This window comes from Natator depressus, chromosome 6 (assembly GCF_965152275.1).
Source record: "Natator depressus isolate rNatDep1 chromosome 6, rNatDep2.hap1, whole genome shotgun sequence".
Lineage (NCBI taxonomy): Eukaryota > Metazoa > Chordata > Testudines > Cheloniidae > Natator > Natator depressus.
The window spans coordinates 8,868,364-8,896,099 of record NC_134239.1 but is presented as its reverse complement, the minus strand read 5'-3'; the positions used below and the strand labels follow the sequence as shown (position 1 = coordinate 8,896,099).

The following is a 27,736-nucleotide window of genomic DNA, read 5'->3' as shown; positions in this document are numbered from 1 at the left end:
AGACCCTTTCTTGAGCAATGCAAATTTATTAATTAGTTCACCACTTCATCAATGGAAAGTGGACATACATCAGCCTTTCTAACCTGAGCAGATTTACTAAAAACTTCAAGCAAACTCACTGGTAAAGACAAACAGTAAAACAAATTTATTGACTACAAAGCCAAAATAAAATAAAATATAAGCACGCAGACTAATCTCTCAACCCTATTAGACTGGGCAACATCTAGATTAAGCAGTTTTTCTCTCCCTACTGGATATTGCAGTTCATAGTACACAGGTTTCACCCTTGAAACCTGGGCCAGTCTCCTCCGTTGGAGTCTTCAGTCTTCAGAGTATCCTTGTTGCTTGCAGCATAGGTGGGGGAAGAAGAAAGGCCAAGCATATGGCTCCTGTTCTGTTTTATATCCTTAGTCCATGTGTTTGGAGAACACAAGTCCAGGCATGTCTGGTGAGCACTGCTGAGTCACCAGGCAAGGTTGAGCAATTCCCCTGGTGTGGCCTTATGCAGGTGAGTCACTGAATTGTAACTCCTCCGCTGGACAATGACTGTTGATGGTTGTTTGACACCCTCCCGGGCATTGGTTACTTTCCTTGCTGTTGTCCCTGGAGAGCTAATATCTGGCCAATTCCCCGACTTACAGCATGTTTTACTGACAACCATACAGCACACTCTCATAACTTCATATGCACTAATGGTGTACATATTTAGATAGAGCAGAGACTTTCACCAGATCATAACCTTTCCCCTGATACCTTACATGGCATGCTTTATATGCAATATCACAAATATATATATATAAATGAGGAATATGGGGGTTACAGGGCGCTCCCCCAAGGTATAGAATGTCACAGTCTCTTAGAATATGTGTTAACGACTTACGCTAAACTATCTCCTCCACCTTATGTTTAGCTGTGATACTCCGAGGCCAAGCCTACACTACACACTTACTTCAGTGTAACTATGTCACTCAGGGCTGTGAAAAATCCACACCCCTGAGCAATGTAGTTATCCCAACCTCAACCCCCTGTGTAGACAGCGCTATGTCAGCGGGAGAGCTTCTCCCACTGACATAGCTACCGCCTCTCATGGAGATGGAGTAACTAAGCCGACTGGAGAACTCTCTCCCGTTAGCTTAGAGCGTCTTCATCAAAGAGCTACAAATTTATTAATTTAAGTTAAATTTATTAATTAATAATTTATTAATTTATTAAATTAATTAAGCAGCAGTGTTTGTAAAGTAGACCTGCCCTAAGTACCTGTCCCAGACCAGAAGAAGAGCTCTGTGCAGCTTGAGAACTTGTCTCTCTCTCCAGTAGAAGTCGATCCTGTAAAAGTTATTACCTCACCCACCTGGTCTCTACAAAGGGATCAGATATTTGAAAATGGGCTCTTCTGTCTAGGCGAGGGAGGAATAACAAGATCCAATGGCTGTAAGCTGAAGCTAGACAAATTCAGACTGGAAGTAAGGTGTAACATTTTTACCTGTAAGGGGAATTAACCATTGGAACCATTTACCAAGGGTTGTGGTGGATTCTCCATCACTCGCAATTCTTAAATCAATATTGGATGTTTCTCTAAAAGCTCTGCTCTAGTGCAGACAGGAATTAACTCAGGGAGGTCCTATGGCCCACATTATAAAGGAGATCAAATAGATGATCACAGTGGTCCCTCCTGGCCTTGGGATCAGTGACTCAGTGAGCCCAGCAAGGATGATGCTATAAGAACAAAGATTTGAGAAATTGCGTGCTCGGCCTCAGACCAAGCAGCGGGGTGGCGGGGTGCTGAGCGGGGTTCCTTGTGGTCCAGGCACCAGTGGCGTTTGAGGAGGTGGCCGTGTATTTCTCCTGGGCAGCGTGGGGGCTCCTGGATGAAGGGCAGAGGCAGCTCTACAGGGATGTCATGCAGGAAAATTACGAGACTCTGATCTCGCTGCGTGAGGAGATGGTTCCCCTGGGGGTTTAGGGGCTTGTGGGTGGGGGTAGAGAGGGGGAATAAACAAGGGGAAATAGGTTACTTTTTAGAATGAATCAACCATTCCCAGTCTCTATTCAAGTCTAAGTTAATTGTATCCAATTTGCAAATTAATTCCAATTCAGCAATCTCTCTTTGGAGTCTGTTTCTGAAGTTTTTCTGTTGTAATATTGCAACTTTCATGTCTGTAATCGCGTGACCAGGGAGATTGAAGTGTTCTCCGACTGGTTTATGAATGTTATAATTCTTGACATCTGATTTGTGTCCATTTATTCTTTTACGTAGAGACTGTCCAGTTTGACCAATATACAAGGCAAAGGGGCATTGCTGGCACATGATGGCATATATCACATTGGTAGATGTGCAGGTGAACGAGCCTCTGACAGTGTGGCTGATGTTATTAGGCTCTGTGATGGTATCCCCTGAATAGATATGTGGGCACAGTTGGCAATGGGCTTTGTTGCAAGGATAGGTTCCTGGGTTAGTGGTTCTGTTGTGTGGTATGTGGTTGCTGGTGAGTATTCGCTTCAGGTTGGGGGGCTGTCTGTAGGCTAGGACTGGCCTGTCTCCCAAGATTACCAGAGAGCGACACTACCGCTGCCCTGACTGTGGGAGGAACTTTGCCCACAGCTCCACCCGCAGCAAACACTGCAGGAGACACACCGGGGAGCGGCCCTATCAATGTGCTGAGTGTGGGAGCAGCTTTGCTCAGAGGTTCACGCTCATGCAGCACCAGAAGATCCACATGGGAGCCAAGCTCTGGAGAGGGCTGTGAGCACAGGGGACAGCCCGGCTCACGGCCATATCTAAGAACATTCACTTCCCCGGCTCTGATGGTTTGGCATCTGGCTTTAACGTGGTGGTTCCAGACACTGTAATTTCTCTGTCTTGTGTGGATCTAGACCCTGCCTTCCCTATGCCAACGTGCCAGTCATCTCTCACCAGGATCAATTGGAACTGCCTCCCCGGCTCAGACTGATTGAACTCAGGACCTCAGAACCAAAGAAGTACCTGCCTGCACTAAAAAAGCAGCCACCTTAAAGGGAAGCCAGGAGCAGACTCATATCCTTTCTAGGGTGACCAGATGTCCTGATTTTATCAGGACCATCCCGATTATTAGGGGCTTGATATTATGCCCCCCCCATTACCTCCTGCCCACCCTCCCTGATTTTTCACACTTGCTATCTGGTCACCCTAATCCCTCCACTAGGAGCCAGAGCCCGACATGGGTCACCTGCTGCCGCTGCTTCCAGTGCTCAGCCACCACTTTCACAGAAGCAAGATAAAATCCTGAGCGAGACACTTCTGTAATGGAATACACCCCTGTGTTCGCACCCTACACCCTACTGAAATAGCGGTTGTACAAAGTATGCCTGGTGAGGTTTCATTTGAAAACTCACACCTGGCTGATCAGTAAGAGCATGCTAAAGTGCACATCGCAACATTATACATAAAGGTCTGAACGTAAGCTGAAATCATGACTGAAGTGTGTTTCCCAGTTAAGTCTGGGGAGTGGTTAACCCAGTTTCTCAAAGACAAGGGGCAAGCTGATGCCCCAGGCAGGTGTCAACAAAGCTAATGGGCCATTACCTACCAAGTGGCCATTGTCTGGCAAGACCAGGTGGCAGGCACAAAGATCTACATCGAACAAAGAGAGAGCATGAAGGGTTTTCCTCCTGAGACTGGCTGTCTCCTAGTTCCCAGCCGGAAATGCTTTTCATTGAGGAACAGGAGACTATAAAGAGGAGGGGCAAACACCCCAACACACCCCTTTTTCTCTCCCTCTCTGTCTCTGGCATCACGCCTAAGAAGCCAAAGGAAAACAGCTATTGGACTTTGGGGGAAGGAGTCCCGACCTGATGAGTTTGGCCAGTAATCTTTCTTGATTCATGTGGTCAGAAATTTTGCTTAAAACTAATATAGTTTGTGAAGTTAGGCACCAGTAAGCGTTTAGCTTTACTTTTCTTGCAGCCATTTCTGACTTTTATGTCTCATTGCTTGCATTCACTTAAAATCTCTCTCTTTGTAGTGAATAAACTTGTTTTATTGTTTTATCTAATCCAGTGTGTTTAAGTTAAAGTGTTTGGGTAACTCTATTTAAGATAACAGGCTAGTGTATGTTATTCCCTTAAAGGAATAACAGACAATATATTTGGACTGTGCAGGTGAGGGCTGGGCACTGAAAAACATATATTTCCGAGGGAAAGTCTGGGACTACGTTGGGGTCACCCTGCTGTATAACCCAGGTTGGTGAAACCCAGGGTGTGACTGGCAGGCTTCAGTTCCACAAACATGTCTGCGAGTGACCTGCATGTTGGTGGCTGATTGTGAGCAGTCCAGGTTGGAGACTACAGCAGCAAGGCATTGCAAGGCCCCCCTAGTCATGGGGGGCAGGTGACACAGCCTCTCACTGGTCTGGATTGTACCTCTGTATGTCACAACTCTGAGCCTCCTTTATTTTCGTGACAATGTCAGGTCAGTAATTGCATTTTAAAAAATTATATTAATTAGGGATTACCTTTCCCCCCACCCCACCTCCTTATGCACTTTGTAGTTTGTATTAGCCCAGATCCCCTCAAGGATAGGCAGCTGCACATATAAGAACTTAAGAACGGCCATACTGGGTCATATCAATGGTCCATCTAGCCCAGTATCCTTACTTCCAACAGTGGCAAATGCCAGGTGCTTCAAAGGGAATGAACAGAGCAGGCAATCATCCATCCCCTGTTGTCCATTCCCAGCTTCTGGAAAACAAAGGCTAGGGACACTCAGAGCATGGGGTTCTCCATTGATGGATCTATCTTCCATGAACTTACCTAGTTCTTTTTTTAACCCTGTTATGGTTTTGGCCTTCACAACATCCCCTGGCAATGAGTTCCACACGTTGACTGTGCATTGTGTGAAGAAGTACTTCCTTTTGTTTGTTTTAAACCTGCTGCCTGTTAATTTCATTTGGTGACCCCTAGTTCTTGTGTTATGTGAAGGAGTAAATAACATTTCTTTATTCACTTTTTCCACACAATTCATGGTTTTATAGACCTTTATCATATCCCCCCTTAGTCATCTCTTTTCCAAGCTGAAAAGTCCCAGTCTTTTAAATCTCTCCTCATATGGAAGTTGTTCATTACCCCTCATAATTTTTGTTGCCCTTTTCTGTACTTTTTCGAATTTCAATATATCTTGTTGAGATGGGGTGACCAGATCTGCATGCAGTATTCAAGATGTGGGCGTACCATGGATTTATATGGAGGCAGTATGATATTTTCTGTCTTGTTCTCTATCCCTTTGCTAATGGTTCCTAACATTCTATTACCTTTTTTGACTGCCGCTGCACATGGAGTGGATGTTTTCAGAGAACTATCCACAGTGACTCCAAGATCTTTCTTGAGTGGTCACAGCTAATTTAGACCCCCATCATTATGTACGTATAGTTTGGATTATGTTTTCCAATATCCACTACTTTGCATGTATCAACATTGAATTTCATCTGCCACTTTGTTGCCCAGTCACCCAGTCTTGTGAGGTCCCTTTGTAACTCTTTGCAGTCTGCTTTGGACTTAACTATTTTGAGTAATTTTGTAGCATCTGCAAATGTTGCCACCTCACTGTTTTACCCTTTTTTCCAGATCATTTATGAATATGTTGAACAGTACTGGTCCCAGTACAGACGCCTGGGGGACACCACTGTTTACCTCTCTCCATTCTGAAAACTGACCATCTATTCCTACCCTTTGTTTCCTGTCTTTTAACCAGTTACTGATCCACAAAAGAAACTTCCCTTTTATCCCATGACTGCTTACTTTGCTTAAGAGCCTTTGGTGAGGGACCTTGTCAAAGGTTTCTGAAAATTTAAGTATATTATAACCACTGGATCACCCTTGTTCACACGTTTGTTGACCCACCTCAAAGAATTCTAATAGATTTACAAAAGCCATGCTGACTCTTCCACAGTAAATCATGTCTAATATCTTAGGTTGGTTTGCCAACTGTGGGGTTTGCTTTACAGTAGGACTTTCTCCTCTTTTCTCCTAATACACCTTGTTTTTAGTTCAGATCCTTGCAGTATTGACTTGTGTCTGGGACGTTCATGCAAAGTTGGCCTGGGCGAGGTCACCTAGCACCCCACATCGCTGGAAACCCCATCCACTGCCTCACCTGTCCGAAACCCACCCGACATAGGAATCTTAGCCAAACACACAGATCAACCAGTCCTTTCTTCTAACAGGCAGCCAAGGCCAGGGCTGTGGCCTGGAGCTAGGTCTGAGCCCCAGAACCTCACCTGCAGGCTTTCCTTGTTGGGGGAAAAGTTTCAGACCCTGGGTCACACCCTGGCCTCACTGCAGTGAATGGCAGACCTCCCACTGGTGTCAATGGATTTCACTTCATGAATGGAACGAGAAGGGCATAAAATGATAAGGAGACCCCCACAGATTGGGGTCTGTTTCTTGGCTGTTACCTCAGTTCCAATGGACTCATACAAAACGTATGTAATATTGGGGAGACTCAAGTCCTATCTATCTGCCTGTCTCCACACACTCACCTCTATCTGTTGACCCATACACATCCCTATGTCCATCCGCATACACACCCCTTTATTTATCCATCCATCCATCCAACCCGCCCTCCCCAAGCCCCCACCTATCTATCAGGACTGAACGCTGCTGGGATCTTGCCCCGCTTGTCTCCATTCAGAATGCTGCTGCAAAGATCGCTCTCCTAGCCAGTCGCTTTGCCTGTGTCACCCTTCTCTTTGAATCCCTCCACTGGCTCCCCTTTCTCCAGCGTGTCAGTCATGAGCTGCTTGTCTTCACTGTCAAGAGACTGCAATGTTTATTCCCCACGCTACCTATCATCTTTCATTCAGCACCAAGAGGTCGACTCCCTCCTCTGGTTGGCCCATGATTCAGTGTACTCATGAAATTCGCAAACAAGCCCCTTTATGCTTTTTCATGTGCTGCCCCTCAGGCTTGGGAGGAGCTCCCCAAAAACATCCGCAAAACTACCTCTTCCTCCTTCTCCTTCAAATGCCTCCTCCAAACACTCCTTTGCTGCAATGCCTATAAAAAACTCGACAACAGTTAGACTGCTGGTGCGCTGAGACCACTGCTGATCCTGTGACCCATTATTAGCTCATTGGTTCCTTTTACTGCCCTGTCTGTCTCTGCTGTCTTTTGCTTTAAACTCATATTGTATGCCCTTTGGGGCAGGGGATGTATTTTTGTTTTGTGTTTGTACAGTGCCTAGCACAGTGGGACCCTGGGCCATGACTGGGGCCCTTAGGAAATACCATAATACACCTCATAGACTTTAAGGCCAGAAGGGATCATCCTGCATGTTGCAAGCCACAGAACCTCCCCCCGGCCCTCCCGTAATAGACCCCTAACCTCTGGCTGAGCTACTGATGTCCTCAAACCATGAGTTAAAGACTTACAAGTTACAGGGAATTCACCATTTACACTAGTTTAAGCCTGCAAGTGACCAGAGCCCACGCTGCAGAGGAGGGCAAAAAACGGCCCCAGGGTCTCTGTCTGTCTGACCCAGGGGAAAAATCCTTCCTGATCTCAAATATGTCTTCTCTCTTCTGTGTTGTATCTTTTGCTCTTTACACAACAATAATCGGAAGGAATCACAGCTGGGTTCAAAATAACTGTGTTTTCTAAACATACGCTAGAGGGGCATGAGCTCTGGGACTCCTGGTATCCCTCCATCCCTGGATGCCCTCCTCCCATCCTCTCTATTTCAAGGTCTGCCTGCAACCCCCCAAACCCTGCAATGCCAGGGCCTCTGTATGCCCCCTTCCCCTATACCCCCCAATTTCCCTCCCCTCACAAGGGGTTGGGTGCCCCCTGTGAGGGGTTCTCTGTGCCCTCCATTTCCCCATACCAGGATCCTCTATTCTCCCCACCATGCCAGGGCTCTGTCCCCCCCATTTCCTCGTCCCCCGTAGCAGGATCCCATTCTCCCCACCATGCCAGAGGCTCTATCCGGCTCCTGCCAGGGAAATACATCCTGCTGCTCTGACTGCTTACGAAATCAGACATAAGAATACAGAAGTGTCGCCAGCCACACTAGTACTGAACAATTGTGGACTTTCTCATTTTTACCATGTCATTATAAAATTCATCAAATGGAATATAAATATTGTACTTACATTTCAGTGTATAGTATGTAGAGCAGAATAAACACGTCATTGTGTGACATTTTAGTCTGTACTGGCTTCGCTAGTGCTTTTTTGTGTAGCCTGTTGTAAAACTGGGCAAATATCGAGATGAGTTGATGTGTCCCCCCCCCGAAGACCTCTGCCTAGCCCTGGCTGAGAACCACTGCTTTAGGCAAACTCAGGTGACTGGGCTCAATACGGAGGCAACTGGGTGAGATTCTGGGGCCCATGCTATGAAGGAGGTCAAGGTAGATGATCAGATTCCTTCTGCCTTAAGATCCATGAATCTGCCCTTCACTTCCGTGACCCTTCCCCTCCCCCTCTTCTCCCTCCATCCCTCTTCTGTCTCTTTTTTCTACTTTCTCTTTCCTCATCCTATTCTCTCCCCATCCCACCCCTCTCAATCACACCCTCTCCTGTCTCGTCTCTTCCCCCTGTCCTGGTGTTGCTCCTCGTGATTTGCTCTTTGCCTCCGGGAGAGCCCAATCAGGGATCCCCCTGCCCGCAGCTCGCTCCTCCTTCTGGGAAAGGTGCACAGAGGAAGCAGGGAAGTGGGCAGACTGGATCGCTGGCTTTCTCCCCGCGTCCCTCCCCAGGCTCCTCCTCCGGTCCCTCTGCCCCCCTCCCGCGCTCTCCCGGCCTGTGCGCGCTGGGAAGCCCCAGGCCGGAGCATGGAGAGGGGCGCAGGCCTGCCGCAGCACATCATGGCCCAGGTGCGCGTCCAAGCCCCGGGGGCCGCGGCCAGCCGGGAGGATCCGTGCCGGGAAGGCTCGCGGAGGCAGCAGGCGGCTGCCGCCGGGGACAGGCTGGCCGGAGGGCGGCTGCTGGACAGCCGCAGCTTGGATGGGATCAGCCAGGCGTACGGGGCCAGCCGGGCGCAGGAAGGGCGCCGCGCCACCATCTCCAGCGCCCTGGAGCTGGAAGGGACGGTCAGCCACGACGGGGACCTCACCCACTTCGTGGCCAACAACCTGCAGCTGAAAATCAAGCTGAGCTCCCGGGGCAGCCTGGAGGAGCCGGAGCCCCCGGGCCAGCCCTTCCCAGGGCTGGGGCGGAGCAAAGCGGCCGACATCCCCCCCATTGACCCCGCGGTGCTGACGGAGCTGGAGCGCCTGACCCAAGAGGTGGCCCACAAAGTGGACCAGATGATGAGGAGCTTGAACGGCAGCATCCAGAACATGACGGCCCTGAGCGTGGGCTACATCCAGACCTACCGGGACGCCGTGGACAGCTTGGGCGAGTCCGTAGACATGAGTATCAAAGGGATGTACACCCTGATGGCCCGCTGCGAGGAGCTGGACCGCTCCATGCAGCCGGTCCACGCCCTGGCCAAACAGATCCGGGAGATCAAAAGGACCCTGGAGATATTCGAGTCACTGTGCAAGTAGCGCCGCTGGAAAACATTTCTCAGCTGCTTTGTTGCTATCGGGGGAGGGGGACCGCTGTGCTGGTTGCAAACTCCAAAAGGGAACATGTAATGTGTGTGGTCGTGTGTGTCTTTCATGTCTTGTGCTGCCATAAGCCTGTTACACTAAAAGCAGACACTGCTTTGCCGAGCATGTGTCTGAAAGGGGCTAATGTCCCCTGACCAATTACTTGAAAATTTCCCACCCTCTCTGTTCGTTAGAGGGGATGATGCATGCTCAGGATTTCAGAGGACCCTAAGGGAATGATGCTCTCAAATTCAATAGGAACCCAACTTCAGTGGGAGTTGGGCTGCTTTCAAAATCCCAGCTGGGAAGAATTGTCGGCTGGACAAGGAATAGTGAACTGGATTCCCTCATCTGTGTATTTCACCTTTCCCTGTAAAATAAGAATATTTATACTTAATAAAACCACTCTGCAATTTGCCAAACAACTTAAAATGTGTCCATAGGAAAGAACTTCTGCTATTGAGGCTTCCTGGTGTTATTTTCAAAAGAGCCCAGCATTGCTCTTGCCTTGCTCCCTTTGAAGTCAAGGGGAGGTTTACCTTTCATTTCAATGGGTGAAGAACAAGGCCAGCCCTGAGTGGTTTTGAAATTCCCATGCTCTCCGTATTCAGCAGCTGAGGAGTTTGCCCTACGTGGATTTGCAGGGTGCCGGCTCAGAAGCAGATTCTGAATCCTCTCTCAAAACCTCTGATGACTCTCACATTCGCTTCCACATTTAGCAGCCTAACCTGTGACCTATATTAAATACGGAAGAAATGACAGCTGTGTACCTATGCTCTGTGGACCTTATACCCTTCAACTGGTTAATTTCTTTGTTTTAGTACAGCAGGGCTGCATGTATTTAATATTTGGCATGTGGTATGGAAGTGCTCCTTTCAGTGTATCTGGGGAACAGAAAGAATTAGCTATAGAGCCCCAAGGCCTTCCCCAGTTCCAGAGAGGGCCAGGCTATGCTGTATGGGGGGAACTTAATAAAGACAGGAACTTCCTGCTCTCAGCTGTTTCCTCATCTAGAGGTGTTAAGTAACTCCCCTGGCTCTGAGTCTCTCAGCCCCTTGGTGCACTAAGGCATTTCTCTCCTGGTAAGACCCTACTGGAATGGCACACCTCTGTCTGTGCGTTGCTAAAGCCCAGGGGAGTCCGGTCTAAAGAGGAGTGGAAGCGGGAGGGGATCAGAGCCTGAACCCCCACTAGGCCCAGAAGGGATCCCCCCCAGCAGCCCAGGGGCAGCCCGGAAGTGTGGGGGGAATGTGCAGCTGGGCCTAAGAGTCCCCCCCCCCCCGGTGGGAGCCCGCAAACTGGAGTAGGGCTAGGGTGACCATGTGTCTGATTTTCAACCGGAACACCTGGTTGAAAAAGGACCCTGGCAGCTCTGGTCAGCACCCTCAACCGGGCTATTAAAAGCCTGGTCAGCGGTGCTCCAGGGCTAAGGCAGGCTAGTTCCTACCTGTCCTGGGGCACCGCGCTGTGCCCTGGAAGCTGCCAGCAGGTCCGGCTCCTCGGCTGGGGGGCCATGGGGCTCCATGCGGTGCCCCCATTCCGAGCACCGATTCCGCACTCCCATTGGCCAGTTCCCGGCAAATGGGAGCTGGAGGGGGGCAGTGCCTGCAGGCAACAGCAGCGTGCACCATGGAGCCTCCTGCCCCCGCCTAGGAGCTGGAGCTGCTGGCAGCTTCCCAGGCACAGCGCAGTGCCAGGGCAGGCAGGGAGCCTGCCTTAGCCCTGCTCCGCTGCTGACCGGGAGCCGCCCAAGGTAAGCCTGGGCCCCAATCTCCTACCTTAGCCCTGAGCCCCCCCCCCAAACCCAAGCCCCCTCCTGCACCCCAGAGCCCTCACCCCCCTGCACTTCAACCCCTTGCCCCAGCCCACAGCCCCCTCCCACACCCTGAACCTCTCACCCCCTCCTGCACCCCAACCCCCTGCCTCAACCCGCAGCCCCCTCCCGCACTGCGAATTGCCCGGCCCCCAGCCCCCCCGCACCATAAAACCCCTCATCCCCTGCCCCACCCCAGAGCCCTGCCCCCCCGCACCCCAAAACCCTGCCCCAGCCCAGAGCCCCCTCCCACACCCTGAACCTCTCACCCCCTCCCGTACCCCAAAACCCTGCCCCAGCCCGGGGAACGTGAGCGAGGGTGGCGGAGAACGAGCCCCCGAGCGCGGGGGACCGTAGTGAGCGGGGGGCGGGGCCTCGCGGAAGGGGGCGGGGCGAGGGTGTTGGGTTTGGGCCAATAGAAGGTTGGTAACCCGAAGCAGGGCAGCGGGGCGGTGAAACCCCTAGCGACCCCCCAGCCCCGACGGCGGCAGAGGGTCTGTTCCTGGGGGGCGGGGCTGGCCGGGGAGCCCCCGGCAGAGACAGCAGAGCCGCGGCCGTGCGCGGGAGGCCGCGTTACACCCGGGCAACAGCATCGCCCTGCGGGGTCTCCGCAGCCCCCCGCCCCCTCTGGCGAGGCATCGGTTACCGGAGCAACCCGACCCCGCACTTCCGGCCTCCAGGGCCGTAGAGCTCGGGGTGGGGTGGGGCAGACAGGCGCTTCCGGTCTGCTCCAGCAACTTGGGAGACCGGAAGTGTTTTGTCCCCGAGCATCCCTCGCCTTCGTCAGCGGAAATGCGTACCCGGGCTCCTTTCGGTCCCCACGGCGGTCTCTCCTCTCATTGGCCGGTCCCGCGGGGCGGGGCTGGGGGCGTTGCCCTGGGTGCCGGGCGCTGAGACTGTGATGGGCAGGTCAGCGCGCAGGCGCTGTGGCTCTGTTATGGCGGCCGCCGCCGGGAGGAGCGTGGTGTTCGTGACCGGCAACGCCAAGAAGCTAGAGGAGGTGGGGGCGGGGGGGGCAGGGAGCTGCGCGGATTGGACGGAGGGGGCCACCGTACCGGAGTGAGCACGGTGTCAGCCAGCTCCCGGAGGAGGGGCGGGGCCGCCTCCCGCCCGCGGTGCTTCCTCCCGCCCCCGCAGCTAGCCCCCCCCTTGCTGTCACTGCCCGGCCGCTCCGCGTGCAGCCATCGTTAGGCTCCAGAGTTAACGGCAGGGCGGGCTGTGGCTCGGCCTCCCGCGGCCGCAACCGCCGGGACTGTCGCTGCCCTGGGGACGCTCCCGACGCTGAACCTGTCACCGGACGAGCCCCGTCGGGGGGGCGGGCCCGCTCCCCTGAACCAGAGCCTGGTGGGAGCCTTAGAGCGAGTCCCCCCTCGCCATCCCTGGTCCTGGCCAAACACTGCTCCCATCCGGCGCTGCCCAGCGCCCGCCCTGCTGCCAACTTCCTGCCACCCCCCCATAGCGGCTGGGTCTGAGGCGGGTGGTGAGAGCCCCTGTGGCTGGGAGAGATGGGACCAAACTGCCCCCCAGTATCTCACACACTGGGTTAAGTGCTGTCCCCCACCCGCAGAGCTTGCTGAACAGCCGCTGTCTTGTTCCCAACAGGTCCTTCAGATCCTCGGGGATGCGTTTCCCTACAGACTGGTCGCAAAAAAAATTGACTGTAAGCCCGTGACTTTGTTTCTCACTCGTTAAACAGTAACATTTCAGCAGCCATTGGCCAACCCTCCCCCTGCAATAATCCCTCCTGTTGTTGTTGCAGTGCCAGAATACCAAGGGGAGCCAGACGAGATCTCCATTCAGAAATGTCGGGAAGCTGCAAATCAGGTCATGTCCTTTTCTGCTTTTCCCACTTCCACAGGTGTAAGTCAAAAATGAATACAGATTAACGAAGAGTTTAGGCTAAATGGCCCAGCTGTTACCCACTGCATGACAACCCACCCGTTTGGCACAGGGTTGTTGGGGAATTAAATGGCCATGGGCTGACTGGTGCCAACAAAAAGGACGTAGAAGATTTGAATATAGCTACAGAGACATTCCAATGGAAGCCCATATGAGAAAGGGTCATAAACGGGGTCTTCCGCGGCAAAGGCCCTTCCCTGGCCTGATCCCATTGATCTCTAGGACTGAGAGTGAGGTCTGCTCAGTTTCTTTGGCAGAACATTCCTACAACTGGCTCTGTCCTAGATGATTAGTATTCTCGTCTTCCAATCCGGTAGAGCAGGGACATGGTGAAGGGTAGAGTGTCCATCCACAGAGCTCTGGCCTCTCACATCCCTAGAACAGAGGCTGCCACTGTTACTAGGTACAGTAATTCCTCGCTCAACGTTGTAGGTATGTTCCTGAAAAATGCTACTTTAAGCGAAACAATGTTAAGTGAATCCAGTTTCGCCATAAGAATGAATGTAAATAGGGTGGGTTAGGTTCCAGGGAAAAAAAATATATATATATATATATATATATATATATATATATATATATATATACACACATATCCACAGTATAATTTTTAAACAAATAGTTTAATACTGTACATAGCAATGATGATTGTGAAGCTTGGTTGAGGTGGTGAAGTCAGAGGGTGGGATATTTCCCAGGGGATGCCTCACTGCTAAATGATGAACAAGCACTCCACTGAGCCCTCAAGGGTTAACATGTTGTTAATGCAGCCTCACACTCTACAAGGCAGCATGAATGGAGGGAGGGGAGACAGCATGGCAGACAGAGACACAGTGTGAGAGAGAAAGGCGCATTGCCCCTTTAAGTATGCTGACCCCACTCTAAGTACACTGCCTGTTTAAGTAGATCAGCAAATTGAGACAGCGGCTGCTGCCAGCAAGCTCCCTCCTTCCTGATCCCTGTCGTGTCCCCCCCCACTGCTCTGTGGAGATGGGGGGCAGGAGTGGGGGGAGGGGGACACCCTGACATTAGCACCCTCTTGCCCTGCCCCCCCCACAGGAAGCAGGAGGCTCCCAGGAGTAGCTCCAAGGCAGAGGGCAGGAGCAGCAGAAGGCAGTGGGGGGAGGGACAGCTGAACTGCCCGGCATAGGGTGGCTGCTGCACAGGGAACTTAGGGGAGCAGGGAGCTGATGCAGGGGGCTGCTGGTCCACCCAAGGTCCAAGCCCCCACCATCTAACTGCAACGGGCTGCTCTTCCTGCAAGCAGTGGACAAAGCAGGCGACTGCCAAACAACGTTATAAGGGAACATTGCACAACTTTAAACGAGCATGTTTCCTAATTGATCAGCAATGTTACAATGAAACAATGTTAACCGGGATGACGTTAAGTCAGGAGTTGCTGTACCTATTGCGGGCAGGAGCAGCAAAAGCTCCTTAAAAATGTGTGTGTATGGGGGGGCCACTGGCACCACCTATTTCTCCTAGGCCCCACCCTTGCACTGTCCCTTCATCCTGTGCCCCACCCCTTTCTGCCGAGGCCTTGCCCCGCCTCTTCATTGAGGCCCTGCCCTGCCCTGCCTCTTCCCCGAGGCCCCGCCCTTGCCCCACCTCTTTCCCGAGGCCCTGTCTTGCCTCTTCCCCGAGGCCCCGCCCTTGCCCCGCCTCTTCCCACTAAGAACCCAGCCCCTGCTCGCTTCTTTCCACACGTCCTACGGCCAGTAAAAAGTGGGAGGACGTTGCCCTCCCTCTTTTAAAAGTGATGGGGCTATGGCTGCATGGACCTGCTGTTCCGGCGCCCCAATTGCAGGTACGGGGTCAGTGCCTTTGTTCCCCTCTTATCATTTGGGTGGCAATGAGGTAGTTCTCCACCAGCCAGTGGCAGGTTGTCATCCAAAGAGCGCAGGTGCAGATTTCTTTCAGACTCAAGAAGCCAGTTAGGCCTTGGGCTCCGATGAAAGCCAGGACTGTGCAAATGCAGCCCCCCGCATGTTAGGTTCCTCCGGCACTGGCCCCCCAATGAGCGCGATACCCATATGAATGCTTTAGATTAGTTCTCCTCAGACTTCCAAAGGAAAGCTTATTCTCTCTGCCGTGGTAGTGCCCCTTTTAACTGCAGGTGTGGAGCACAGGGTTCATCGCTTGTTCTCTTAGCCTCCGATTTAAGGCGCTTTAATGGATGCTGTGTTTTTATGAAGCCTCTAACATCATGTGGAACCATAATGGATTGTAACCTAAAAGGCAGTTTAGGAGAGGGTGCCTTCCCCTTAGATCTAATATTTCTGTTTTTTTTTGACTTCCCTCTGCAGATTCAGGGACCTGTTATAGTAGAAGATACTTGTTTGTGTTTCAATGCCTTGGGGGGCCTCCCAGGACCATATATGTAAGTAGGAGTGAATATGCGTGTAGTTCTTTCCTGTATTGCGGTTTGACTGGGGCTGTGGGTTTTTGAGATGCGAGTCCTGGGGGCTCTCCAAATCCCATCAGCAGAACTCTCTCTCCTCTTGTTTGCTGTTCTAGCTCCTGCAGCTTCGTCCTGAAGAGCGGGGCAATGGGGAAGGGATTTGTACTCACCTGGTCCCTGCTTTGCACGTCGTGCGTAGTGCATGGGATAGATTGAACAGCTCAGTGGCCTGATTTACTCCCAGCTACTGGCCCTGCAAAGGAATCCCTGGAGGCTGATCCATGCCCTCCAAACGTAGCACGGGCGTCATTTGCAGGGTTGGGCTCTTAAACTGAAATGATGGTTTAAAGTGATTGGACCAAACTCATCCTTTGTGTAACTACTCTGAAGTCATCAGGGGAGGAATTTTGTCCATTCTGCCACTTCAGTAGAGAAAGAGCTTCAGAGTTTTGTTAATTCAAATCGCTGGATTTATTTTATTGTATAATGGGACCCTGGAGGCTGCTGTAGTTCAACTGGTAACAAGATTTCTAAATTTAATCGCTCATAACTAAGGCTAAGGTTTAGTCACGGGTATTTTTAGTGAAAATCATGGACAGGTCACAGGCAGTAAACAAAAATTCACGGGCCGTGACCTGTCCCTGACTTTTATTATAAATACCCCTGGCTAAATCTTAGCTGCTCTGGGGGGGCCCGAGGGACTGCTGCTTCAGGGGAGCACCAGGGGCCAATGGCTGACCCCTGCTCTGGCAGTTGGGGCTGACTGCTGACCCCACCCGCTGCTCTGAGGCCCCCCGGGACCACTGCTCTGGGACAGCCCCAGAACTGCTGCTGCTCCAGTGGCCAGCCACATTGACTGCTCTTCCGGCGGCCCTGGGGCCGGCTGCTCAGGCAGCCCTGGGGCCAGCCCCACCAGCTGCTGCAGCTGTGGAAGTCCTGGAGTTCCCAGAAAGTTACGGAATCCATGACCGAACCGCAGCCTTACTCATAACTCCTCTAGCAAAGTCCTACTATAGCTCTTGGCACTGCTTTTTAGTTTTGCAATTTCTCCACAATTTGCTCTGCTTGTTCAGGTTACTAGGGCAGAAAACATGGAAGGCGGAATGTGATTATGTACTTCTGTAACTCATCTTTATTTCTTACAACAAAACTGGGCAAATGATCACTCCCCAGATGTGAGTTAATTGGCTTAATGATTCTGAGAGGAGGAAAAAAAATCTTAAAATGAAGGATTTTTTTTTTACTATCTCAGTGCTCATTTGTGGGAATTACGCTTCTGAACATTTGGCCTCTGGAATACTTAGCGCTTTTATAGTTCTCTTTATTCAAAGAGCTCCCAAGTATTTTACAAACTCACCTATGCGAGGTAGGTATTCTTCCCATTTTACAGGGGCAATTGCTACCGCATGGAGAGCTTAAGTGATTTCCCCCAAATTGTACAGCAACTCAGGAAAAGAACCCAGGTGTCTTGGGTCCTCTGCTTTAACCATTAGACTATGCTTCCTCGCTAAAGTATTGAACATACGTGCTGGGTGGTACGGCACAACAGACTGGCATGTAATCTGAATAGCAAAAGTACTGGAGTAGAATCTTGGGCTAAAGAGCCACAGACTCAGTTCTTTAAGAAATAGGCCCCAACCCTGCAATGAACTCCATGCAAGTTGACCCCTAGCCCAGGGAGGAGACCCATTGATTTAGTATGACCCACGGGGGTCTGTAACTTGCTGGCTTGGGGTCTAAGTCTGCATTTCATAATGTTTGTTAATATATAGCCCGGAGTAAGGTTTACTAAACAGTGCAAGTTCAACAGGGATTCATAGTGCTAGGAAACCTGTGCAGAGAGAAATCCGACCTAGAATGTTGCGCTGGACATATTTCCATTGTTGATGACAATGGCAGAAAATAACCCTGCTCCTGACACTTGTGTTCTCTTCTTACGTTTCAGAAAATGGTTTCTAGAGAAGTTAAAACCAGAAGGTATTTCCCTTCGAATTACTGCTCTGAATGGGATTTGCTGTTCAGAATCACATGCTCCTGTGCAACCTAGCAATAATGTGAAATGAATCCCTTTCCTCTCTGGGCTTTCATGGCTCTGCACTTGACTGGTTGCTTTGCCATCTCTGGGACCGCTCACTTCTCCCCATTCCTCATGGTCTCCATGTGTCCCATCATGTTCTGCCCTTAGCCCCTCCCTTTGCTCCATCTCCACCTTATCAGTGAGTAAGATCATCTGCTCTGATAGCTTCAGCAGCCATCTCTGTGCCGATGATTCCCAAATCTACCTCTCCCACTCTCTTCAGAGTCATATCTGTCTTGGTACTGATGACTGCTCTTCCTAATTGCCCTGTAGTTATCAGTTCAGCATGGCAACACAGTAGTACAACCTTGGTGTCACCCCTCTTTCCTTTCCCCTCCTCACATCTAGACTATTACTGAATCCTGTCACTTCTTTTCCAACCTATCCAAAATCCATCCATCCCCTGTATGTGCCTTCCTGATCTCCTTTTTACTGATCTGATCTTCCTGTCACCCACCTCATGTCCCTCTAGTACCACCAAACTCCCCTTCTTTGCCTGCTCTTCTGACTACACTCTGGGAGCTCCCTCTCTGCTGCATAATGCTGTCACAAGTATGGACAATGGGAAACAGACTGACCCCAAGTGACAGGAGATGTAACCTTTAGTATCAGATGAATAAAACCATTATCCTAGGCAGTTATGTAGCATCTCATCTAGGCGTTGCAAAACACTTCAAAAACATTCATTAAGCCCCCTTGCATGGATTCTGTGGAAAACACATGAACAGAGTCCAGGAATCCTGATCACCAGTCTCCTGAAATACCCGTGAGACACCCCATTCCCTACTTAATCCCGGTAATACTCCTTCACCCTTGTGAGTGTGGATGCAGTCTGTGGGAGGCCTGCCACGGGGGCACAAAATGTTATCTGTTTGGGGTTCCCCCTCCCCTCGCTCATCGCAGATTGCCTCTTGTCAGTTGTGCTGTGTGCCGAATGAAACGTGGAGATGATGGAATCCTTCTTCTGTTGCTTAGGTCTGTACAAGCTGTTAGCGGGGTTTGAAGACAAGTCTGCTTATGCTCTTTGCACCTTTGCATTCAGCACTGGAAACCCGGAGGACCCGGTGAAGCTGTTCAAAGGCCAAACTTGTGTAGGTATTCAGATCACTGTGCAAAAGAAGCCTCTGCAGATGGGAGTGAGGGGGCTTGTAACGTGAGTCCGTTAACAGCACTAATTCGCATGGGGCTCATCTTGGCCACCTACATCCATATTTAGTTACCTACATAAATGGCCTGATTTTTCCAGGGTTGCTGAGCCGCTGCAATTCCCAAAGACTTCAGTGGGAGATGTGGATACTCAGCACGTCTGGAGATCGGGCTACTCATTGTGGTGCCGAGGGGCACCTGAGTTTGAAAACGTTGGTTGAAGGTTCTGAATGATCCTCCAAGTTCTCTTGTCTCCACTCCTGAGCCTGGTGGCTCTTCAGCCGTCCAAGCCCTTTAATGCTAGGAGCAGAATGTGTGGCTGCACCGTTTCAGTGAGCTGGTAGTGGTGCTCCAAGCCCCATCACTCAGCTGCACATAGTTAACCCTTTCCTCAGATGTCCGTCTTTCCAGACCCTATCGTTTTCATTTGGATATGTGGTTGCTCTTCTCCGAACTCCCTCTAATATGGCTACATCTTGCTGGTACTGAGAAGCACAGAAGTGACCGGTCTTCTCCACCATCCATGCCCAGAGTTTTCTCCAGCCAGCCTTAAATCTTGTTGCAGTTGCTCTCTCCTGCTCCTATGCCTGTTTGCTAGTTTATCCTTCAGACAGTCAGGAATTCTTATTGGGGGCGGAGTCCTGAAGCCTCAACGCCCTGGGATGTGTATGTTGAGCAGGCCTGCCAGGGGAAGGTGGAGAGCAGTGCAGGAGGTCTGTCTGCCTGCGGCATGGACGTAAGAAGATGGAGCACTAAATCAAGAAGTCCTAGTTGTTTACCTTGGCCTTGTTTTGCGGGAATGCTAAACAATCTTGTAGCTTTTGGTGGTTTCACAAAGCAGAGGTCTAAAATATAAGAGGTTCATTTTTCCACGTGTAATGATCTGGAATGTAAATGTGGCAGAGCAGTGCTGAGAAAGAAACCTCTTATTTCTTCTTCCTCCTCGAATTGGCAGGGTCGCATTGTTGAACCCAGAGGCCCCAGAGACTTTGGCTGGGATCCTTGCTTTCAGCCTGACGGTTATGACCAGACGTAAGTGACTCTTTGCCTTTAATTCTTTACTTAAGAAAATCAAGAAACCAAAGGTTCTGTTAATGCATCAGGTGGAACCCACTTACAGTGAACTCTGCCAGAGGGAAGTTGAGATGGGCTTAAAGCAGAATTTTACATCTGAACAGCTTTGACCATGGGGGACGTGGCTCGGAACCTCACAGCTCAGACTGTCTCAAGCCTGTAGGGCAGAAGACCTGAGTGTGCAGCGTGTTTCTAATGAACTGTTTCCCACCCTAGGACTCCTCACAGACTTTGGAGAGATGCAGGGACGGTTCTGCTCTTGTTTCTAGTAGCTGCTGCTAGTTAGTGGACTGCTGTAGGAGTCAGATATGGTTTTTATTGACTCTGACTTTAAGTGAGCTGCATCAGCCTGCCTAGAGTAGTGTTGTTAAATAAATGGACAGAGGTGGCCTTGCACTAGGGCAAATGACTGCACAAGTCCAGGACAATGGAGACCCAGGCCCAGGGTCTGACTCTCCTTTGGGAACTGAGCTGCACTCAATTCCTTGCCCTCTGAATAAGATGACAAAGGGCTCAGTGAGTTAAGCCTGACAAGAGAGCCTGCTTGACTCCCAAGTAGAAATTATGTGACAAAATTTGGTGCCGAAGTAAAGCCCAGAGTCAACAGAGGGCGCCCTAATCTGCACGTACAAAGCAGGCCAAGGGAACCACTTCTGCAAAGGAATGTAACAGCTACAGAATGCACGTATCTGGTCTGTCACCAGCGGCATCTCTAAGGCCTGGCATTACACTAGCCGGTGAAGGGAGCGGTCTCAGCTTCTCAACAGGCCGCTGGAACACAGGAGCACGCAGTTACCAAGTAAACCATGGTTTAGACTCTTGGTTGGGATTTTGGCCATTCCTGTTTTCTCCTCCTCCCCAGGTATGCTGAGCTACCCAAGGCAGTGAAGAACTCCATCTCTCATCGCTACAGAGCACTCAAAGAGCTCTCCGGCTACTTCAGTCAGCAGAATAACCCAGCAGAAGCCACCTCCACTCCCAGTTAGGCTTCCGCTGTCTTGGGCTACGTCCACACTGCAATAAATACCCCACGGCACCGAGCCTCGGAGCCTGGCTTGATTGACTCAGGCTCGCGGGGCTTGGGGTGTGGGACTAAAACTTGCAGTGTAGTTGCCTGGGCTCGGGCTGGAGCCTGGCTCCAAGACCTTCCCCCCTCGCTGGTTTTCGGAGCCTGGGCTCCAGCCGGGTCTGAACATTTCCAGTGCCATTTTTAGCCCTGCAGCCCGAACCCCATGACCCCAAGTCGGCTGACCCAGGCCAGCCGCGAGTCTCTGATTGCAATGAAGATGTGCCCTTGGGGACACCAGACTTTTACAGAGAGTTGTATGTGAGATGTGGGGTCCATTTGTGGTTGTCTGTACTGTCTATGTAGAATAAAGCTGCCCACTTTAAAACCGGGATGGTTTTCTGCTTCCTTTTGTTGCTTCTGAGGAGCCTGAAGAAGCCAGTGGGTCTACACTGATTTTTAGGGGCTGAAGTGCACTGGATACAGAGTCTGGTGTTCGCGTTATCCCACAGCTTGTCCCAGGCCAGTGGCGTTTGTGCAGCTCACCCTGCCTCTTCTGTTCTCCCCTATGCTGTTGCCCTATCAACAGGATTTTTTTGGGTGGTGATGGGAAGATCAGTCAGTTGGTCGTTGCACAAGATCAGGGGGAAAAATGACGATCATTTCCCCTTTGTGTATTGTAATCCTGATGGCTAAAATGCCTGTGAAAAGTATCTGACAGCTTGTCTAATGACATGAAAGTGTGATGCAAAGGTCACTACCACATCCAGATTAAATTTACAGCGCTAGTTTGCTGTGTACTTCCCATCACCACCCCTTCCCACCCCCTCCTCTGAGCCTGCTGTGCCCTTGCGCCTCCCCTCTGCACCTCCACCACTTTTGCCTTTATTTCTGTCTTTCCTGAACAGCGCATACCACAGGCGCTGACTTTGTCATTTTCCACAGGGTGCTCGACCCACGCTCCGCCCCAGAGCTGGTCCCACCCCTACTCTGCCTCTTCCTGCCCCCGGTCAGCCTATTCCTGCCATGTTCTGCCCCTCCTCCGAGCACCTCCTGCCCGCTGCTGAACAGCTGATCGTGGTGGGCAGGAGGCGCTGGGGCGAGGGGGAGGAACTGATCAGCGGGGCTGCCAGTAGGTGCTGAGTACCTACCATTGTTTCCCCATGGGTGCTCCAGAGAGTCAGGACCTATGGCACATGCCCTTCAATAGCTGTACTCCACTCATGACTAGTCCACCATGTTTCTGTTATCCCTGTAATATCTGGTTTCCCTTCCTGCGTCAGTAGTTCTAATTCATCTGTTTTGTCACCCAGGCTCTTGCATTGGTGTACAGACATCTTTGTGGTTTCTGTTTGGCTTTGCCCAGATTCTTCACCTGATTAGGAACAATCATTCTACTGCCAGTATCATCTACCTGTTAGTATCATTGGTATTGGCACTGCCTTTCCTCTTGATGTCCATTCTCTTCCCCTTTGTTGTTCCTTTCTCCATTGCTGTATCCTCTTTTACTTGATTTTCCTCCCACTAGTATTAGACTCGGGCGTGGAGATTCCGTGAGCATCTCCCAACGGTCTCCCCAGAATTCCTAGTTTAAAGCTATTTGAATCAGTTGTGCCAGCCTCCATCCCAGAAGTCTATTTCCCTCCCTATTCAGGTGGAGTCCATCCCAGGAGAACAGACCTCTGCCCGTGAATTCCTCCCAGTGGTCGAATATCCCAAAGACCTCCTTATAGCATCATTGCCTGAGCCATCTGTTGATGATCATAATCTTCTCTCCTGCTCTTGGGACAGGTTGAATCTCACTGAAGATCACCTGAGCCTCCATTTCTTTAAACGTCTTCCCCAGCCTGGCCTAGCCTCCCTTGATGCGTTCCAGTGGGAAACTAGCCGTATCTTTTTTTCACTCACACGAAGGACAATCTGTGTATCCTCATTACATAAAGGGAGCCCCATACAATATACCCAACAGAGATTCCTGCCCTTTTATGATGAGGGAGCCCAATGCAACCCTTCTGCCAGGGGGAGCCAGCAGCAACAGGGCTAGGTTCAGTATCTAGGGGTTCCTCTTAACAATACAGAATAGAACTGGCTTAAGCCCTCATCCAGTAATCTGGGAAAATTTAACACCACCCGTGGGTGCCTCTAAGACAGAGGTTCTCAACTGTGGTCCACCGTTTGTTCAGGGAAAGCCCCTGGCATGCTGGGCTCGTTTGTTTATCTGCCACGTCTGCAGGTTCGGCCGATCGCTGCTCCAGGCCAATGGGGGGTGCGGGCCGAGGGATGTGGTGGCCGCCCTTCCTGCAGCCCCCATTGGCCTGGAGCGGCGAACTGTGGCCAGTGGGAGCTGCAATTGACTGAACCTGCGGACGCGGCAGGTAAACAAACTGGCCCGGCCTGCCAGGGGCTTTCCCTGAATAAACGGTGGACCACAGTTGAGAACCACTGCTCTAAGAGGCAGTACTTCCCCTCTCACAAGCACTGAGTCTGTGTCCAACAAAAGAGAATTTTTAATAAAAGGGAAAGGGAACAAACGGTAGTTTGGGAAAACACCACTAGCACATTCAAGAGCATGTGCCCATAAGCAAAATCTGTTCCCCACAGCATGCTGGCCAGTGTCATTTGTCTCAGTTTCCCACCTTGCAATGGGAACGTGTAATAAAGGAATGTCCCTTTTAACACATCACTTCCTTCTCCCTTTGCTGAAGCCCTCTCATGATTGTCTGTCCTTGGTTAACAAAAAACTCAGAGGTGTGTTCACAGGGGTTCTAGGGTTGTCAACTTTCTAATTGCACAAAACCAAACACCCTTGCCCTGCCCCACCCCTTCTGCGAGGCCCCGTCCCCGCTCTCTCCATCCCCTCTCCCTCTGTCACTTGCTGTCCCCCACCCTCACTCACTTACTCACTCATTCATTTCACTGGGCTTGGGCAGGGGGTTGGGGTGCAGGAGGGGATGAGGGCTCTGGCAGGGGGTGCAGGCTCTGGGGTAGAGCCGGGGGTGATGGGCTTGGGGTGTAGGAGGGGGATCTGGGCTGGGGTTGAGGGGTTCAGAGAATGGGAGGGGTTCGAAGCTGGGGCAGGGGGTTGGGGTGCAGGAGGGGGTGTGGGGTGCAGGAGGCAATTTGCATGTGGGAGGGGGGTCAGGGCTGGGGCAGAAGGTTGGGATGCGGGAGGGGGTGCTGGGTTCAGGCCTCAGATCTTGCACCAGGCCCAGTGCTCCAGGCTCTCTCTACTACAGCTTCTGGGCTAGCTCCTGCTGTGCCTTAATAGTGCTTGTAACTACTACTTGTTTCCTCATCTTTAGATTGTGTATTAATTATATTGATTACTTAAGAATCCCCAGTTATCACTTTGAGGGTTGACGGGTTCTTGCCCCAAGATCAGGCCCAGTATTTATTATATAGTTGGGAACCCTGATGTGCACAGCTGCAACACTCACACTATAGGAACTCTTTTATATTTACAAATATAGTTTATTAATACATTTAACATAGTCACAAACACTCCAACTCAGTAAGATAGAGATACTACAGAATGTACCTCTGCACTTCCAGATACTCCCACCATCTCCTGTAGAACAACCTGCAGTGTTAGCCATCACCTTCCTCATCACCATCACTGTCCTCCTCATCACCAGCGGCCATCACTCTGTCACCTCCCAAGGACTACATCTCTCGCTCCTACTGCCCCTAGGCTGGGATGCCACTTTTATAATACGTTACGCTGACACCGCTATGTTTGATGCATATTCAGTAGGGGATTTTCCCCCTTTTTCTTATTTGTATTTCCTCGCCTTACTAATGTTGGAGTGTCTTTTTCCTATTGGCCAGTATATCAGTGATCACAGCTTATTATCATATATGTCAATTCGTTACCATGGCCCTTTTGTGATTAGGTATCACATTTGTTATTTCTGTCCTAACCCGTTATTTCAGTTCTTTCCAAGTTCCAAGTTGTGGTGTACCAGTTAATTTTAATCTGTTAATTTTAAAAGGGAATGAATTTAGGAAAGCCCCTATGCCAACCTACTTCAACGCATCCTGTATGTTAAAGGTCGCAGCCATACATGGACCTTATGCTTTAGCTCATCACCATCTATCCAGGTGAAAAGTCCCAAACATATGTATGCTAACTTTGCCTTAGGTCAACAAACAGGATGTGGCCTGCAGGTCCCTTGTGTTAGAGCCAAAATATACTCTAATATAAATCTATAATAATAAAACAAATAATCACACCCATAAAAAAATAAGAAACTTATAAGAAAAGATATATAGGCAAGCAGCCATTTATAATAAGGCTCCTTCATGGGCTCCAGGTTTGTATAATTTTTGGTGGTGGCCAGAATGGGTCCAAGACCTGTCCCTGTAGCAGGGCACTGATTCACCGGCATGGCGCCTCCTGTTGGTTGTCTGGGAATTAGCTCTTTTTTTGCCTCGGAGCGCCCTCTGCTGGCCAGTGGCTCACCTGATCAGGCCCCGTGTCCCTACCAGACCCCAGTGCCCTTTTACCTCGGTGTTCTGCCCTAGCAGTACCCCCACACTCTGGGTCTTCCTTCCCAGGGGGACCCCCAACGCTCTGTGCCTGCCTTGCCTCAGTGGCTACTGCCAGTCATCATCTAGCCCCCTCTCACTGGGGCAGACTGTAGTCTGTAATGGCCACTCATCATTGGCAAGGGGGATTAGGACCAGCTGCCTCTGCCAATTCCCAGGCTGCCCCTCTGTAGCCCCAGTACTTTTGTAGGCCTTCAACAAGGCCTTCAGCCTGGGGAGTTGCCAGGCTGGAGCTCCCCAGCTCCTCTTGCCTTTCCCCAGCCCTGCTCTGCTTCAGGTACCTCACTCCCAGGCAGCTAGCCGGTCCCACTACAGCCACACCTGGGGCCACCTACCTCTCCAGCCTCCCTCAGTTGCTCTTAATTTCTTTTACCTTGGAGTGGGGCAGCTGCCCCACTACAGTCCCCCCCACACCTGCCTTGTAAGCCGATATATAGCCTTACCCCTGTCCACCCCACCCCCACAGCTGGGGCCGGGAGCAGGGCCATGTCTCTGGGAGGGGGGACCCAGACAGGAGAAAGGGGGATGAGGCTGTGGCCACAGCTGGGACCCCGAGTGTGGGGCTGGGAGTGGAGCCCCAGCTGGCAGCCGAGCCCTGGGCGCAGGTCTGGCAGTGGGTCTCCGGGCGGCAGCTGGGACCCTGTGTAAAATGTGTCCACATCCCTAGTTCCCGCGCCTATGAAAATAAGGTTAAGCGTGCCTTTCAAGTTGATGCTCAGTGGTCAATTATGAACAGAGATATTGTTCACATCAAAATGTACGTAAAATATGAGCCCAAACATTGGTGGAGCTGGGCCCATGTTCCTGAATATTGGTGGAGCACGGGCACCACAGGCCCATAAAACTTGCCGCCTATGGGCTCCTTTACATCATTCTGGTAATGTAGGGGCCTTTAAACTTTCACAGTTTTAAAGCTTCTGGGGGACTTGACTAAGAATGGGAACAGTTAACTAACAATAGGAACATTAACAATGTTACTACATAGACAGGCTGCTACATTTGTGCCTCAGAATATGAGACCAATTAACTAACTGGCAGGCTGCTACATTTCTGCCTCTAGCCGGCCTTGTGCATAATAAAAAGCCCTACCTTTTCATGCCAGTGAGCTGCAGTAGCAAGCGAGAGGGACAGAGTCTCTCTCTCTCTCTCTCTCTCGTTGGCATGCACGTACATCCAGCCCCACCCTACCTCCGCACGGTGATCAACCACGGAGGCACGCATGCCCAGCCCCCCTCCCCTGTCTCTGAGGCTGCTCCAGGAACGCTGGAACAGACGCTGCTGGGGAAGAGACGCGTGTCCCCTGGCAGATTTTTTTTGCATTTTTCTGCACGGGGAGGCACAGAAAACTGCGGGCCACATGAATTCTGTGCCCGCACAGTGGCGCAGACTTCTGTCAGGCGTAAAGTCCGGCGTGGACTTTGGGCGCATGCTTGGCTTGTGCTGTGCTGGAGTACAGGCCATGTGTGGCCAGCAGACCTCGGTGCCGCACAGGCGGCGGCAGGTGACCCCCCCACCCTCTTCGTAGGGCGGCACAGCCATTGGTTGTGGGAAGGGGGTGCTGTGGCCATTACAGAGAGGGACAGGGGAAGTTCTTGCTGTGGCCGTTAGATGCGGGAAGAGGGAGGTGGTCGCTGTGGCCGTTATGGGGGGGGGGACAGGGGGGAGGCGGGCGCTAGAGCCCGTGGCCCGCAGCACAGCCTTCATCCCCTGCCGGCACAGCACCGGCTGGCAGAATAGGCAGCAGGGCACAGCCCCACCCCGGTCCTGGTGCGAGGGGCCGTGGGGGCTCTGGACCAGAGGGGTCTGTCCCTGGTCTCTTCCCCAGGAGAGGTGACGGGGCTCCCCGCTGCTCTGAGCGCCCCCCCAAACCCCCCTTCGCTGATCCCAGCCCCCCACCCCCCTTCTACAGCTCCCCCCCTCCCTCAGGATCCTTGCCCCAGGGGCTGCTCCCCCCAGTTGCCCCCCCCCCCCGACACTGCCCTATGTCCTCCCCCTCCCGCCAGCCTGGGGGGACACGGACAGTGCAGGCCGCTGAGAGCTTCCCGCGTGGCTCGCTGCCCCGGCCAATAGGGGGCGCGGCGTGTCCGGCTGTCCGAGGCACGTGTCCTCACCCCGGCCGGGGCGCCGATGCCTGGGCCGTAGAACGCTGCTATTGGTTAGCAGGCTTGTCATTCCAGTCTCCTCTCGGCTGCTGATTGGGGGAAGCCGAG

At 51.6% G+C, this 27,736-nt stretch overlaps 2 protein-coding genes across 2 annotated transcripts; both read left to right on the top strand.

Moving 5' to 3' along the window:
• Window positions 1-8,680: 8,680 nt before the first annotated feature.
• BORCS6 (BLOC-1 related complex subunit 6) lies at window positions 8,681-10,556 on the top strand. The gene has a single exon (XM_074954431.1). It carries the CDS (start codon window positions 8,804-8,806, stop codon window positions 9,518-9,520), a length of 717 nt encoding a protein of 238 aa, XP_074810532.1. The 5' UTR covers window positions 8,681-8,803; the 3' UTR covers window positions 9,521-10,556.
• A 1,614-nt stretch (window positions 10,557-12,170) lies between these two features.
• ITPA (inosine triphosphatase) lies at window positions 12,171-21,367 on the top strand. The gene is given in 9 exon segments (XM_074954429.1): window positions 12,171-12,202; window positions 12,204-12,378; window positions 12,981-13,038; window positions 13,138-13,202; window positions 15,581-15,654; window positions 17,621-17,652; window positions 18,728-18,843; window positions 19,854-19,930; window positions 20,835-21,367. Coding segments are annotated over 9 exon segments (753 nt in total). The 3' UTR covers window positions 20,959-21,367.
• The last annotated feature ends 6,369 nt before the right edge of the window (window positions 21,368-27,736 follow it).